The 16,124-nt window shown below is 60.2% G+C and overlaps 1 protein-coding gene across 2 annotated transcripts in view; it reads left to right on the top strand.

Annotated features, from left to right (window-relative positions):
• RBBP6 (RB binding protein 6, ubiquitin ligase) overlaps window positions 1–2,178 on the top strand; it is a 30,152-nt gene extending 27,974 nt beyond the window's left edge. For both annotated transcript variants that reach the window (XM_088520985.1, XM_088520984.1), the window contains one exon: window positions 80–2,178. In XM_088520985.1, coding sequence (XP_088377111.1) covers window positions 80–1,757 — 1,678 coding nt within the window. In that variant the 3' untranslated portion in view covers window positions 1,758–2,178. The remainder of the gene's footprint in view (window positions 1–79) is intronic.
• Window positions 2,179–16,124: the final 13,946 nt, after the last annotated feature.

The raw sequence follows: 16,124 nt of genomic DNA, 5'->3' as shown, positions 1-16,124 counted from the left end.
GGGGTTCACAAAAGGTGCCCGTGCTTGCATCTTGCTCCTTGTTGATGTATTCCCCCCATCTCTTTTTTTCTTCTCTTAGCACTAGTTCCACTGGAGGAAGCCCTGTTAAAAAGCCTGAAGAAAAAACAGACACAAAACGGACTGTTATTAAGACCATGGAGGAGTATAATAATGACATAACCGCCCCGGCTGAAGACGTCATTATCATGATCCAGGTCCCTCAGTCAAAGTGGGATAAAGACGACTTTGAGTCTGAAGAGGAAGACATTAAGTCTACCCAGGTACCCACAAATGTAGGAAAACCAGCTAGTGTTGTAAAAAACGTGAGTGCTAAGCCCCCAAACCCCGTGAAACACAATGAAAAAGAAGCTGAGCCTTTGGAAAAAACACAAAAAGCTACAAAAGAAGCAGGCTATGAAAGCTCCCAGCATGATGCAAAAGGTTCGAAAAGCTCCATGTCAAGTGAAAAAGGGAAAACCAAAGACCGGGATCATTCTTTGTCAGACAAGGACAGTTCTGAGAAGAGAAAGAGCAGTGTTCAGCCAGAAAAAGACCACGCAGAACGTGGGACTGAGCAAGGAAATGGAAAAAGTATTTCCCAATCTTCCAAAGAGAGCAGATCCTCCGAGAAACATGATAATGGCCGTGGATCCACCGCTAAGGACTTTACTCCTAACAGAGACAAAAAATCTGACCACGATAGCAACAGAGATCACTCCAGCTCCAAGCGCAGAGACGAAAAGAGCGAGTTAGCGAGGAGAAAAGAGTCTCCCTCTCGGAGCAGGGAGTCCACGTCGGGACAGAAGAGCAAGGCGAGGGAGGAGCGAGCGGAGCCGTCCAAGAAGGGCGCCGGGGACTCCAAGAGGAGCAGCTACAGCCCCGCGCGCGAGCGGCGCCCGGCGGAGCACAAAGCTGCGCACGACGCCAAGCGCTCCCTGGAGGAGCACAAACCGCCGGAGAAGAGCGCGGCCAAGGAGAAGGACAAGGACAAGGAGAAGGAGAAGGAGAAGGAAAAAGAGAAGGAGAAAGAGAAGGAAAAAGAAAAAGAAAAAGAGAAAGAGAAGGAGAAGGAGAAAGAGAAGGAGAAGGAGAAAGAGAAACATGCGACAGAAATAAAGAGCAATAAAGAAAAAGAGCCACCCGCTAATAAGCCACCTCCGAGACTTGAATCACCAGATGCAAAAAATGAGAAGGAAAATGTGACCATACCGGATAAGAGCGTGGTCAAGCCGAAGCCTCAGGTAAGCAGCGCCTCCCGGCTCTCCTCCGACCTGACCCGGGAGACCGACGAGGCCGCGTTCGTGCCAGACTACAACGAAAGCGACAGCGAGAGCAACGTGTCTGCGAAGGAGGAGGAACCCGCCGCCAAGAACGGCAAGGAGGCCAAGGAGAAGCCGGCGGAGAAGGCCAAGGAGGAGGCGCCGGCGGCGGCCGCGGAGCCGCCCGACGCCGTCCGCAGCCAGAGCCAGAGCAGCCCCAGCGTGAGCCGCAGCCGCAGCCAGAGCCCCTCGGAGAGCCAGACCCGCAGCCACAGCAGCAGCGCCAGCTCCGGGGACAGCCAGGACAGCAAGAAGAAGAAGAAGAAGAAGAAGGAGAAGAAGCACAAGAAACACAAAAAACACAAGAAGCATAAGAAACACGCGGGAAACGAGTCGGAATTGGAGAAAAGCCAAAAACACAAACACAAGAAGAAGAAATCCAAGAAGAGTAAAGATAAGGAGAAAGATGACCAAAAAGTTAAATCTGTCACTACATAGAATGACAGATTAAGAAAAATTGACTTAATTCCTAAGTCATCTGTATTAAATTTTGTTAAAATGTAAACAAATTCAAGCTTTGTAAATAATGACATGAAAGACCCTGTGCTGCACTTAAAATATTGCTGCTTGATTATTTGATTTTTACATCAGAGCTTTATAAAGTGAACATTTTGTACAGAATTGTGAGTTGTGACCATGTAACATGAAAGGTTTTGCTGGGGCATCTTATTTTTAACCACCATTAATTAGTTTGGGTGGAGTTTACTGTACTGTGAAAATTTTCACATTTGAATTTTTTTTAATTGCCTGGCAGAAAAAGCTGGTATCAGTTACAAAATATCAGCAGAATGATTTGCAGAATACATTACAGCCCTGTTATGTCACTTTTTGATTACAATAAAAAGTTTTCAGTAAACTTTATTTCATGTGGTGGGATTTGCAGCGGCAGGAGCCGAGCGGAGCAGGAGCTGCCCCTGGGGCTCGAGCGGATGCAGCGTGCGGAGGCGCTGCGGGATGAGCCCTCCTGCCTGGGCCGGGTTATGCCCGAGGAGGGGTCCTTCCTTTTTGGTTTTTAAGCCCAAAGATGTGTTGCCTGGAGGATGTAGCCGCTGTTGGTAGCTGCTGGTGACTGCTCTGAAGACAACGCGGTGCGCGGAGCTGTCGAGTGTCGGCATCGTTGGGTTTGTTGAGGAAGCTGTTGCCCTGCGTGGGCAAACATGTACGGCTGTGTTCTAAGGAAGCTGCCCTGGGGTCTGTGTCCTTTCACCACAACTCCCATCACAAACCTGTTTGGGTTTCTGAAATAGCTGTTTTGTAGTTACCGTTTTCATACTGTGACAAATGATATAGAGCAATTGTTTGAGTTAAACATGGGGTTAAGTAAACGAGTTTGGCAAGAGAGGAGGAAAGCCCGTTAGAAAGGCAGGCTTATGACTTTGCTGCTTCGAGCAACGGCAGGAAATACAGAAATGTAAATTCAGTTGGTAATTTTACAAAAAAATGGTTGAAAGAACCAAAAGTGGCGGTGGGGGGGGGTGTCCCCGGCACAGCGAGGGGGGCAGCCTGCAGGACCCCCCCGGTGCCGGGACGAGCTGGACCCGCCGAGCCCTGGGTTTGCCCTGAGCCCCGTCCGGAGCAGCTCCATGGAGGGACCGGCCGCGCCGCGGAGCAGCAGGAACGCGGGAACGGAGCCCGCCGGGATGAGCCTCATCCCGCCGACGGGACCAGGACGTGTCGCACGGGGCAGCGAGGAGGGATTCGTGCTCGGGCTGGGAGATCCTTGATCATCAGGACTCAATGACCAGCGACCCGCTGTGCCGGCCACCCTGGGAGCTGCTGCATGGAGGAGCTCCCCAACACCAGGTAAAACGCTGTGTTTTCAATAGCGTGTGTTATACAGCAGTTTTATACAGCGTGCTGTGTTTTTATGCAGTCTTGTGCAGGAAAAGTTGTAGTCAAGGCTTTCTGAATACTCAGTTAAACCTCCTTTTGCCTTTAGAGCTCCATAACAGCTGCTGATTTTTTCCCACCCTCTTATGAGTTAGTTGCCTCTGCATACATCATTTTTTTGGATTACTTTAGTTCCTTATCAGGTTTTTTGAGCTGAAGACAACTGAAATGCAGTTGTGCTCAGGCCTGAATGCAACACGGGGCGCGGGATTCCAGCGGGATCAGCCCTGCAGGGGTGCCGGGTCCAGCGCGGCGCAGGGTGTTCTTCCCCTTAGCTCCTTTTCCGTCGGTCCCGCAGCGAGCTCCGCTCGGAGCCGTCTGCTGAGCTTCCCCCGCAGGGAAGCGTTTCCAATGGGAGCGTTGGGCTCGTTTCCGATCCTTGTTTTTCTCCCCGTTTTTTGCCCGTGCGCGGCGGCTGCGGTGGCCGGAGCTTCCTGAGGCGCCGGTGCCTGACGCGGTGTTTGTGTTTGCGCTCCGGATCCTGCGCTCCCGCGGGAGCCGCTCCCGGAGCAGGAGCGGAGCCGGGCTGGAACCACGGCCCTTCCCGCGCGGCTCCCCCAGCGCCGCTTTGCCATCGCTCGCTCTCCTTATTCGGCATTTCTTTAATAATTAGTGGCAGATTTTGTACTTACGTTTGCAATTATCTCGATGCCCCGGGGACGTGTTCTGCCCGCTAATTGAATCTCCGCGCTCGGGGAGCGCGCGGGCAGCGAGGCCGCGCCGGGGCAGGGGCTGCTCCGCTGCCTCCGTGTCGCGTTCGGGCAGATCAGCCCTTCTGCTGCTGACCCTCGAGTGGGAGCAGAGCTTTTTGCTGCCCTTTCCGCAGCAGCAGCGGCTCTGCCAGGCGCCTCGATGGGAGAGGCAGGTTCGTTACCAGCAGCCGGGCCCTGGCGCTCTCGGCTCCTGCCCGGCTGCTCCGGGCGCCCGGGAGCTGCTGCGGAAGCTGCAGGCGGCTCCGGGGCTGGGGAGACCCCGGGGTCTCCGGCCCCGCTCCCAGCGCGGTGGCAGCGCTCGAGGTTGACTTGATTCCCCGGGTGAATCCCTGCCGGCAAAGCCCGGCCCGGGCACAGGGGGAGCGCGGGGAGCCCTCGTCATTCCGGAGCATGGGGAGCCCTTGTCATGCCAGAGCACGCAGAGCCCTCGTGGTTCCTTGCTGTTCTGGAGCACAGGGAGCTCTCGCCATTTCGGAGCGCAGGGAGCCCTCGCCATGCCGGAGCACGCAGAGCCCTCGTGGTTCCTCACCATTCCGGAGCGCAGGGAGCCCTTGTCATTCCTCGTCATTCCGGAGCACGCGGAGCCCTCGTGGTTCCTCGCCATTCCGGAGCGCAGGGAGCCCTCGTCATTCCGGAGCGCGGCTCCGCTCCCGCCAGCGCCAGCAGCGCCGGGCGTCAGTCCAGCCCCAACAAAGGCCGCGTTCAGCCGCGCTGGCGCCGCGCCAACGCGCCGGGGCTTAGCAGGAGCGCGGGGCATGAAATATTCATGGAAACCTTGGCATTTCCCTCCCGTCCTCCTCCTCTCCCTCCTCCCCACGAATTATTTGGCTGTAAAGGTTAGAAGCCTGCCTTGAAAATTAATTATTGCATTAGCCCAAATTAGATTTGTACAACGAAGTTTTGGGGGGTCGATGCGACCTGGATCTCGGCGGCCCTTCATCAAGTTCCTCGTCACGAGTCCTGCCCTCGGTAAAGCGCCAGCGCGGACTGGTGCTCAAGGCAGCCTGCGACCCCGGCTGCGGCGTGAGCCGGGGGGAAGCCGAAACACCAAACACGGCGGCGCTCTGCCGGCTCCCGCGGGGCGCCCGGAGCTGCAGCGCCCAGGAGGACACTCGGAGCAATTAACACGCGCGGCCCTCCCGGAGCCGCTCGGTGGCAGGCGCGGCGCGAGGGCCGGGAACGGGCGGGCGAGGCGCTGGGCGCGCGGTGAGCACGAGCGCACGCGGCAGGAGCGCACGCGGCACGAGCACATGCAGTACGAGCACACGCAGCAGGAGCGCACACGGCACGAGCACACGCCAGCACAGGCACACGCAGCACGAGCGCACATGGCAGAAGCGCACGCTGCATGAGCACACGCCGGTACAAGCGCACGCGGTACAAGCGCACACACCAGCATGAGCACCCACGCCAGCACACGCAGCATGAGCGAGCACGAGTGCACACGAGCACCTGCCAGCGCACACACGAGCACACGCAGCTGCACATGAGCGCACACCAGCGCACACCAGCACACCCACGAGCATGCACGGGCCAGGCTCTCGCAGCGCGGTGCTCCTTGCAGCTCGTGGGAGGCTCCGCGGGAGCCGGGTGTTCGGCTCCGCGCGCTTGCACGTGGCTCCATCCGGGGACGCGCTCGGAGCGCGTTTTGGGAGGCTCCGGGCGGGTGTCTGGGCGCCTTGTGGCCGCTGCCCTTCCCTGCCTTGGTGCCAGGGAGCAGCTGCACATCCGTGTGTTGTGAGGGCTCTTCTTGCTTCCGCATCCGCAGGGATCCTGGGAATGAGCAGCTGGAGCAATGAGGAAATCCCAGTGGGAATGAAATATCTCTGGCACAGGATGGGACAGGGACACAAGGGCTGCACATGGGCCACGCAGCAGCCTCCGCCTTGGCCTGCAGCCCCAGCAGGGATTTTATTTTGTCCTTGAACTCGGTGTCCCCCTTTGGTGCCTTCCCGGCGCTGCAGCAGCAGCGATGCCTGTTCAATGCGTGGGACATTCCCGGGAATCCCAGCCCCCTCGGGCCCCTGCAGGGAGCTGGGCGCTGCCGAGGGGTGTCCGAAGACGCTCCCGACGAGGAGCGGATTCCCGCGCGCTGCCGGAGGCGGCGGCTGCTCCGGTGGACGAGGGCTCCCGGCTGCAGCGGGGCTCCCTGCGCGGGAAGGAGCCCCGGGGGCTCCCCTTGTCCCGGGCGCCTCCGTCCACCTCCGGCAGCGATGCCGGCGGGCGCAGGGAGCCGGGGCTGGAGCGCCCGGATCCACGGGGGGGCCCCTGGCAGCAGCGCCCGCGCGGGGCCGCACGGAGCCCCTGCCCTGCGCCCGGCCGGGCGCTCCGGGTGCTCCAGATGCTCCGGATGCTCCGGGCGCTCCGGATGCTCCGGGCGCTGCCGCGTTGGCGGCTCCTCCTTCGCGGGGCTGAGAAGCGGCTGCTGCCACCAGCGGGGTCTGGGTTGGGGCACCTGGAAGTTTCTCTGCAAAGACCTGTAACTTTGCGGGAAAAAAGCCAAATACCGGAGCGGCCGCCCTGGCCCTGAGGAGCGGGAGCCTCCCGCGCTGCCCAGCTCTGCCGAGGCAGCCGCAGAGATTTTATTATTATTATAAGCGTAGTTTAGAACTAAATAAAAAGCCGGTAAATTCCCAGGCCCAACACCCAGTGCAATAAGGACAGGAGCCAGATCAGCAGCTAAGTGATGGATGTGTTAATGTTTTAATAGGCTGATCACCTCATAAATAATTTGCTCCATTCTAGAGTAATTGGCCTGGTCACAGTGGTAATAAAGGCCGATCCCTTGGGTTCTTGTTCAAAGGCTCAGGAAGCCCGTTCCGAGGAAGCTTAAGTGGCTTTTAACAATATATACTTTATATTGTTACAGTCTGGTACCCTGCTAATTCAGCAGCCAGTGCAAATGCCCTCGGTTCAGCTCCATGGATATTTCAATTAAAAAGCAGCAGGAAGCGACGTGGCCGCGTGGGCTCTTTGCCGCGGCCTTCCCGGGAACGTGGAGCGGAGGCTCCGTCCCCGCGGTGCCGCGCGGGGCTCTGGCTCTGCCCGCTGTCCCCACGTGTCCCCCCGGCTCCTCCACGAGGTTCTTTGCTCCTTCCCTGCTAATCCCAGCTTGGCCCCTTGGTGCGGGCGCTCCCGGCAGCCGCTTCCCGCGCAGGGATCCCGGTGCCGCCTCCTGCCCGTCCTCCCCGCACGCGAGCGGGGCCGCAAGGGCAGGTCCCGGCCCTGGTTCTGCAAGGAGCCTTCCCGGGAGCTGCAGGATGGCGCCAATTCCACCCCGGGAAGCGCCCGTGGAGGCGCCGGGCTGGGAGGGCAGCGCGGGGAGCGAGCGGGACGGCGGGGACGGGCGCGCCGGGAGCCGCGGGTGGTCATGAAGGGGCGTCAAACCGAACTAACGCCCGCTGTTTGACACAGGCCGCCCCAAGGACTCGTCTCCACTGAGGCGCAATCCCAAAGCGGAGCAGTCGCCCTTTGGTGGCTGCAGCTGGAAGCAGCCGGGAAGCAGCGGCTGCCGCTCCGGAGGTGCCTGCACGGGCACCACTTGGTCCCGGCCCCACGCCGGGACCGACCACCGGCCTCCCCGGTGCCAGGGCCGCTGTGCGTCCTCAGGGGCTCCCTGCCATTTTATGTATTTTTCCGTGTATTTTTAAAATACATTTATTTTTTCTACTTTCCAGCGCTAAAACGCCAGAGCTGGCCCCGGTGCGCGCAGGGTGCCCGGCGCTGCCCATGCCCTGGCGCTGCTCCGGGCCGGCTCATCCTGCCCGTCCCGGCTCCCGGTGCCGTCCCGGTGGTGTCACCGGCAGCACGAGCCGCGTCCCGGCTCTGCGCGGGGCTTCGCTCACTTCGCTCCTCTCCATCCCCGTGAAAACGCGAGTCCGGAGAGTTAATCACTATTGTACGGGAATAAAGAGAGGAGATTTTCTCTAATCCCCGTTAAATGGCCTCCAAATGAGGGCTTGAGCAAAGACGACTCGTGACAGACGTGATTAAACTAATTTAGGGGGTGAAGCTTCGCTGGGAGCCCCCCAGCCCAGGCAGAGCCGGGGAGCGCGATGACTGCCCCTCGCCAAGGCAGCTGAATTAGGCAAACGCATTTTGGTTGTTTTGAAGAGAGGATTTCCTTTTCTCTGCTGAAATCCGTATTTTTGTCTGTGTGCTGCAAGCCTTCCAATAAGGGCTGCAGATGCAACCTCGCTCACAGGATGCTGCCTCCTGCTTCCCTGCACAGGCAGACGCGTCCGCGCCTCACCCGGCGCCTGCGCTCACGGGGTCCCTGCGGATGCGCCGGGAATGTCCCAGCTCCCGGGACCGGCGGCAGCGGCAGAATGTGAGGGCAGCGGCTGAGCCGGAGCGGGGGGTCCTGCCCGGTGCCGGTTCTGGTCGCTGACGGCGCCGTCCCGGAGCGGCCGCGTGTGGAGCGGGTCCAGCGCGCCGGGTGCTCCGTGCCGGGTGCTCCGCAGGGCAGACGCGAAGCCAGGGAAAAGGCCGGGGTGGTGCTGGGTTTTGGCTCATGGATCTGCTGGAATTGCTCCAGGATTCCCTCCTCCCAGGCCCTGGCGGAGCCTCCCGTGCCTTCGTCCCTCTCCCATTTGCCCGGCTCTAGAGGTCACAAACCAGCTAAGACGCTTGTGAAAAGCTGCATCGAGCTGGTCCCTGCGCATCCGTGTGTGCTGCTCTCCCGATGCCATCGTGCTGTTGGGGCACAGGGATTCCCAGCGCCGGCACCTCCAGGCTCCTCTGCAGTGACGCTGCAATGTGCTTTCATCCACCAAACTGTAATTTCTTCTTATGTATAATTAACAGTAAAACAGCCCCTTCCAGGTGTATGAAAATACCAAGACCTTCATAAAGTGTGAGAACGCGCAGGGCAAAATGAGAACGTCCCATCCCTTCCCCAGGATACTGGGGTGATTAGCGCGCTGCTCCCGCTGTCCATCTTGCTTTTGTTTAATTATCATTTTTGTAGTGTTCTTGTCTCCGGAGACGCGATCTGGCGGGAATGGCTTGATGGATTATGTATGAAATCCAGGTCAACACATCCAAGTATTACTGCCTCATAATTTGCTGCGCCACAGAGGCCAATATAGATGCCTCGTGTTATTAATTATACCAATATATTTTCATGAGTAATGTGATTAATTAGGCTGTATATATTACAACTCTGGGCCTGTTCTGTCAGTGTGTTTGCTCTTGGATGGATCCGGCTGGCTCAGAGAGCAGGAAGCAAAATCTGTAACTTGGATCCGGCCGAGTTTCTCCTCCCCAGCGTGTTCAAGGGAAGAACAGTCCCACGCGCTGCGGATTTGCTGCCAGGGAAGCACAAAACGGAGGAGCGAGAGCGCTCTGAGCACCAGCGACCTGGAGACCGGCGTGTGGGGTCCCGAGAGGGACGCGGGGACGTTGAGGTCCCTTTGGCTCCGATGTCACCGTGGGTGTCGGGGGTGGACGGAGGGGCCGGGTCGGCGCCGCGGGGACGGAGCCGCCTGCGAGGGCAGCACCAGGGCCGGGTCCTCCTCCTGCTTGCCCTCAATTTGGTTGTTTCTTCACATTTTCATGTAACGCGGCTCCGGCAGTCGCACCAAGAACCGTCTCTGATGGGGAATTGCCCCGTCTGCTTGCAGCAAAGTCCTGCGAGCATCGGGATCCCTGGCTGCAGTTTTCCCATCACGCTGATCCCTCAGTGGGAGCTGCAGGAACCGGGGGGACCCGATCCTTGCAGCTCCGCAGCCTCCCCAGCCGCTGGGGGAGCATCCAGGAGCCTTTCCTGACGGATCAGGGACTGGATTGCAGCTCTGCTGAGAAGAGGCTCAAACCCCATTCCGGCCGCCCATCCGCGTGGAGACCCTCGGGGCTGCCTCGTGGGACAGGGCCGCAGCTGCACGAGCGGCTCCTGCTGATCGTCCTGCCCATGGAGCCCGGAGGTCGCAGCGTTCCGGCTGCTCCGCGCGGGCTGGAAGCTCCCGGCGCCCCGGAGGGCTGGTTTCCACCCCGGGCGGGAAAGCAGCGTCCGCGATGTCCTGGGATCCGGGGATCCCGCTGCGCCCCGGCCCCATGGAGCGGCCGGGAGAGCCCCCTGCCCGCACGCGAAACCTCCCAGCTGCAAACGCCCCCGGGCAGCTCCGCGCGCAGCGGGGTCGGGTCGGAGAGGAGCCCCGGGGCCGGGAGGCGCTCGGGATTCACGTGCTCCGGGCGGCTCCGGCCCTGCTCGCGGCATCCGCAGGGATCCGCGGCCGCTCGCGCACCGTGACCGCTCGCAATTTCACACCGCTTTAAACTCGCTCTCACTGAGCCTGGGGAGATGAAAAATGTCTTTATTAAGGGAAGTCACAGGTCCCCGATTGGCTGCTAAATGTGTTTTAATGCGTGGCGTGACTGCGAGGGGGAGGGAGCACGGGGAGCGCTGCAGTTCCGCGCACCGAGATCCCGGGAAGCCGGAGGAGCTCCCGCGCCGCCCGGCCGAGCGCTCTCGTGTGCTCCACGTGCTGCTCCGCTCCGTGCTCCGTGCGCTGCTCCGTGCGCTGCTCCGTGTGCTGCTCCACGCGCTGCTCCGCTCGCTGCTCCATGCACTGCTCCGCTCGCTGCTCCATGCACTGCTCCGCTCACTGCTCCGCACGGCACAGCCCGCCTGTCCAGCCGGCCCCGCTGGGCCCTCGCTCCCTGCAGGCGCTGATCCCTGTCCCGGTGTCTCCACTCCCAACATCCCGCGCTAACCCCGGAGGGGAGTCAAGCGCAGCCCCTCCGCGGCTCCTCAGCAAGGCCCTCACAAAAGGCTCTGTTATTATCCCCGATCCGCTCTCCCTCACCCCGTAATTAGATGCTTAGGCTGTGATTGCCCCATTGTCCGCTGGATGGGTTTAATCATTCTTTTCTCCTACAGTGGCAATTTTGTTCCAATTAATTATTTCAGTTTGAACAGCAATAGCTGGTTGAGTTTAGAGAGAAATTAAAAGGGTAGAGCAGGATAATGAAGAGCGAACCGAGCAGGGAGAGCTGCAGCCAGCCCCGCTCTCGCTCGTTCCCTAGGGAGATTCCCGGGGCTGGGAAGGATCCCTCGGGAAGGAGGCTCTTGCAGGACATGGAGGCGCCTGGTCCCAGCGCTCCCGGCGTGGTTTGAGCAGCAGCTCTGCGCCAGTGGGAGCGGATCCAGCTCCGGCTGCAGGAAAAGCGCTCCCGGTTCTGGGATCCCCACGGCCGGGCAGGGTCCCGGAGCCCTTCCCAGCCCCGTGTCCCTGCGTTCCCAAGGCTGGAAGCTGCGGCCGAGCCGTGCGGCAGCGGCCGGGGCTCCTTCCCCCGGGAACGTCGGCTCCTCGGGCGGCTGACGGGACCGAGCGGCCGGCGCCGGGGGCAGATCCACCGGATTGTCCCGCGTCCTCGTTCCAGAGCGGAGCTGCGTGTGCAGGGAGCCGGGCGCAGGGCAGCCCTGACCACCAAACCCCCCGTTAATGCACGGGAATTATCCCCTGGAGCGGGCGCCGCTCTCGGGGTGATGCTGGGATGCTGCTGATCTGGATTTAAAAAATATATAATTTTTTTAAGGTTATGAGAGGTTTTGAAGGCAGAGAAAAAAAATAATGCCTTTCAGGAGTTACAAAAATGCCGCCTGTGCAGTTCATGTATAATTCAACGGATTCCACAGCAGTTTGAATATTTAAATTTTGTATGATCAAAGCAATGAAGAAATCTGCATTTCCTGCGGCGCCCCCGGACACGGCGCTCGGCCGGAGGGCGCTCTGGGGGATCCACTGCTGGGAATTGGGCACCGCAGCCCGGGCGCGGGGTGATGGGCACCGCTGCTGCCCGGCCCCCGCAGCTCCTGGCGCTCCCGGCATTCCCGGTGCTCCGGGCGGGATCCGGTCAAGTTCCGGAGGATTCTCCACCCCCAGCAGGTTCTCCAGGAGCTGCTCTCCGGCCTTCCCGCCCGGCTCCGCGGGAGCCTTCCCTTGTCAGCGTCTGCTCCGAGGCTCCAGGACGGGCTCTGCAGGGTCCTCGTGGCCAGGGATACTGGGACCAAGGGAAAAACAACCCCAGCCAAGACACCCCCTTTGCCTCTCCCCCAGCTCCTCTCCAGGTGCCCTACATTTTCATTAGTATTCTGTAATTTAATGATCTATTCCCAAGAGAAAATTAGTCTTCGATTTACAAAAAAGTCCCCGTTAATTCAAGCATGACGGTGTGAGGGCCGCACGCGTCCCGGCTGCCGCTCCGCGCCCGGCACGGGGCAGCGGCTCCAATAACCCCCGGAGCCCGTGCGAAAGCCCGGGATGCAGACGGGAAGGGCGCTCCCGGAGCAGGAAAAGCGGTTTCCTCCCGAAGCCGCGTGCTCCTCGCAGCCGGCCTCGCCCCGGGACGTGCTTAAACTAGGAGGGAAATCTATTTCCTGCTAAAAAAAAAGAAAACGCGAGCGAACTCTGCGTTAAATATAGATATATGATATGTAAATGACTGACAACTGAGCGAATAAAAAATGAAGGTTTGAATTATTGAAGGTGGGAGGAGATGGCGCATGCAAATAGCACGAGTGTGGAGAGCTCCGAGCAGGGCCAGGAGGGGCTCAAACATCATTATTTCTTTTAGGGAAGGGCTGCGTATGGAATAGCAGCCAGCGGCAGCAGCGCATGTTTATTTCAGAGGCTCCACAGCCCCCCGTCTCCGGGCTGCTTTTATTTTTTCCTGCAAAGCAATGGAAGAAATCGAAGGCTACTGAATATTTTAGCTCTAATTAAAACCAGATAAATTAAGTCTTGATTGCCGCACGAGGACACGTGTGTCCCAGGGACGGCCGGGGCCAGTGTCAGCGAATCGATTTGCTGGGGCTGGAGCTGGGCCGGCCCAGGAATCACAGCCGGGCTCCATCGCCACCCGGGAAACCTCGGGAACATTCTCCATGACAGAACTAACTTAATTTAAGGGGGAAAATACCTACTTTGAGGTTTTAGCCTGCCAGGAGGAGTAGATTATGCCTAAATGAGGAGCCGGGGGGGGTGTTTGGCGGCGCTGCGGCTGCGGAGCGCGTGCCGGGGCCGCTCTCCCTCCGCGCCGCGCAACGGCTCGGCCGAGTTCTCGAAGCCGGGGATCAAAGTGTCGTTTATTAGGGAAGCGCCTCCCGGGATTCACGTCCCCGTGTTTGCCGCGTGCTCCCCGCGCCCCGGCCGCCCCGGCCCCCTTCCCGGCTCTTCCCTGGCAGTTTCCCGTTGCCCAAGCCGTGGCCGCGGGCCCTTCGCGTGCCCGTGTTTCCAGCAGGAACGAGGGAGCAGATGTTCCCCGCGCCGCGGGAGCTGCTCTCGGCCTTGCGGGATGCTCACGGCGCATGGCCCTGTGTGGGCATCGGACACGCACGTCCCCGTCCTCACTGTGAGCAGCCCCGGCCACGAGCTGCTGCAGGAATCAACCGCGACGGTTAATTCTGTTTGCAGGTAACCTGGGGGCTCGAAGGGGAGAGATCTGCTGAGCGACTTGTTGCCCCGTGTCCCTGCCGGCCGGTCCCGCAGGGCGTCAGCCAGCGCCAGCAGCCCCGGCCCCGCACGGATGCGATCCCGGCCCCGTGGACATGATCCTGGCTTCGTGGACACGATCCCGGCCCCGTGGACATGATCCCGGCCCCGCAGACATGATTGTGGCTCTGTGGACACGATCCCAGCCCCACGGACACAATCCCAGCTCCGTGGACACGATCCTGGCTTCGTGGACACAATCCCAGCTCCGTGGACAGGATCCCGGCCCCACACGGATGCGATCCCAGCCTCATGGACATGATCCTGGCTTCGTGGACACGATCCCAGCCACGCGGACACGATCCCGGCCCTGCACGGATGCGATCCCGGCCCCATGGACACGATCCCGGCCCCGCGGACACGATCCCGGCCCCATGGACACAATCCCGGCCCCATGGACACGATCCCGGCCCCATGGACACGATCCCGGCCCCGCGGACACGATCCCGGCTCCTGCGCGGGCCCCGGCACCGCTGCTTGGCTCCGCGCGGTCTCCATGGCGACGCGGCCGCGTGGCGGCATCGCTCCGCTCCCTCCGCATTGGTATTCCCGGCCCTCCTTTGTCTGCTCCGCCTGGCAGCCGGCCAGGCCAGGCATCCATTTCAAAGCCGCCTTTGTCTTAGGGGCAAAAGCGCTGGCCAGGAATATCTGCGATTTAATCAGAGCAGGAACACTTTGTTTCTTTGCTTTTCTCCTTCCCCCCAGACAAGATGCAGCCCCCGCTCGCGCGGCAGCGCCGGCTTCTACCTACCTCCGGCATCGGGAAAACCCGCCGGAGAGCAGCGCGGGGCCGGCGCGGGTGCCTTCCTTCCCCGCTACCGTGGCACATTGGGGATGGTATTTCCAAGCCAGGCACATTGCTGCATGGGGTGCAGCGGGACCCCCTCGCTGGCGGCCGAGACGCAGCCTCCGGCTGCCGACGGAGCTGCCGGAGCGCCCGGAGCGGCTCCGCACGCCGGCTCCCCGCTCCGCACGGCTCCCACAAGCAGCTCGGAGGCAGCTTCCTCGGGCGCAGCAGGATCCTCTTATTGCAGCCTCCATCCCTCCTCCACGGAGAGCCCAGGGCCGAGGGAACGCGGTGATGCGACGTGCCTGCTTTCATGTGTGCAAAGATGTGTGCAGAGGTGCATGGATATAGACATACCTATGCAAATGTAGGCGCACAAGTATGCGCTCTACGGAGCCCCTGGCTTCCAGGCGAGCTGCCAACGTGGTCCTGGATCTGCTTTAAGCCCGGCCTGTGCCGAGGCGGGGAGGGAGCCCGGCCGGGCCGCGGAAGGGGCCGCGGCGGCTCCCGCGGCATCGCCGGGGCCGGGCAGGAGCGCGAGGAGGCGGCTGCAGCGCGGGGCAGAGCGGAGCCGCGCGGCCCGTCCGGAGCGGCCTCCTCGGAGCCGGCCCGGCTCCACCGGCCCCGCAGGGAGCAGCTCACCCCGTGTCCCCGTGCACCCGTCCAGCGTCACCGGTGGCACTGGGGCGGCCTTTGCTCCTCGCCGCCAGCCGTGCGCTCCCGGTGCGGCTCGTGCCACGGAAGATGCTCTGCACCAGGTCCTGTCTGGGCTGACTTAGAAAGAACAACGAGGCCAAATTAAAGCGGCAGCTTTAGCCAACATGCTGCCCTTAAAGAATTATATCAGTCTCTGACTAAGGAATAGTTTATCACAGAGCTGGCAGTGAAAAGCACAGTGTAAAATCTTGCCTTTCATTATACGGCTCTAAACAAGTGTTGTGTTTAAGACTCCCAGCTCAGCCACTGTCATCAAAGATGGAAAAGTCTCTCTGGATTAGCAGGAATGGAAGAAGCAAACCTTGATCTTTAGGACTAGGCCCTATATTTTGCATACTCCTGTACAGTAAAGCCGTATTTCCTAAAGCTTAAATTAACTTGCGTGTTTCCTGCTTGGAAGGGTGAACAAAGTTATTCTGACTATGGGGCAGAGGAAATATGCTATATAGTAAAATTGAATTCAAGTTCTATTTTCGATTTCTTTTTTGGTGCAAGCAGTGATCTTTACAAGCCTTCACAAGCTGAGGGGCACAACGTGTCTGTCGTGGGCATGGGGGGACCAGGCAGGTGTCCATGGCAGGTCCTGGCAGCCCGGGGACAGTCCAGGGGGTGGCCAAGGCTGCAGCTCGTGCTCTGCTCCGTGGTACTGCTCGACAAGGGTGTCCCAGGCCCACGACATTCCCTGTCACCAGGTGAACATCCTTCTGAAACCTAGGGCAGAAAATATCGCTGGCACCAAAGGAAGCGCTCTGTGACAGAGCACAAATGGTTTGTGTGTCTGTAGGAGAGCGGTGCAACGTGAAAGGGGTGAAACCTGCAGCTAACCTGGCAGTGAGCTAGGAGGGGAAACTGTGGAGCTAGACGATCAACAGCCATTGACTGCAAAGGGGTTTGTTCATGGTTATTCGGAACATGAACACACATAAGGGTAAACACACACGAACGGCCAGCGCAGCAGGACGCGGTCCCTCCCGGAGCGCGGAGCGGGGCTCCTCGGCGCAGAGCTCACGGCGGCACCGCCGGTCCCAGCCTCGTTAGCGCAGGGTCCCTAACGACTTGTCGGAGGTTCCCTTCCCTTCGGTGGCCGTCCCTTCCACTCGGTGTTCGCTGCCTCTCCGGTGCTCGCGGTGGTTTCTCTGAACAAGGGGCTCGTCTGGGTCTTGTTAACGCCCCGAGCGGAGTCAATGCGGACTCAGATGCGGGA

The sequence above is a fragment of the Tinamus guttatus genome, unplaced genomic scaffold (assembly GCF_059628265.1).
Source record: "Tinamus guttatus ecotype Peru unplaced genomic scaffold, ASM5962826v1 Tinamus_guttatus_pri_ptg000107l, whole genome shotgun sequence".
NCBI lineage: Eukaryota > Metazoa > Chordata > Aves > Tinamiformes > Tinamidae > Tinamus > Tinamus guttatus.
Note: the sequence above shows the minus strand (reverse complement) of the source record. Positions and strands in the feature narration are given on the sequence as shown.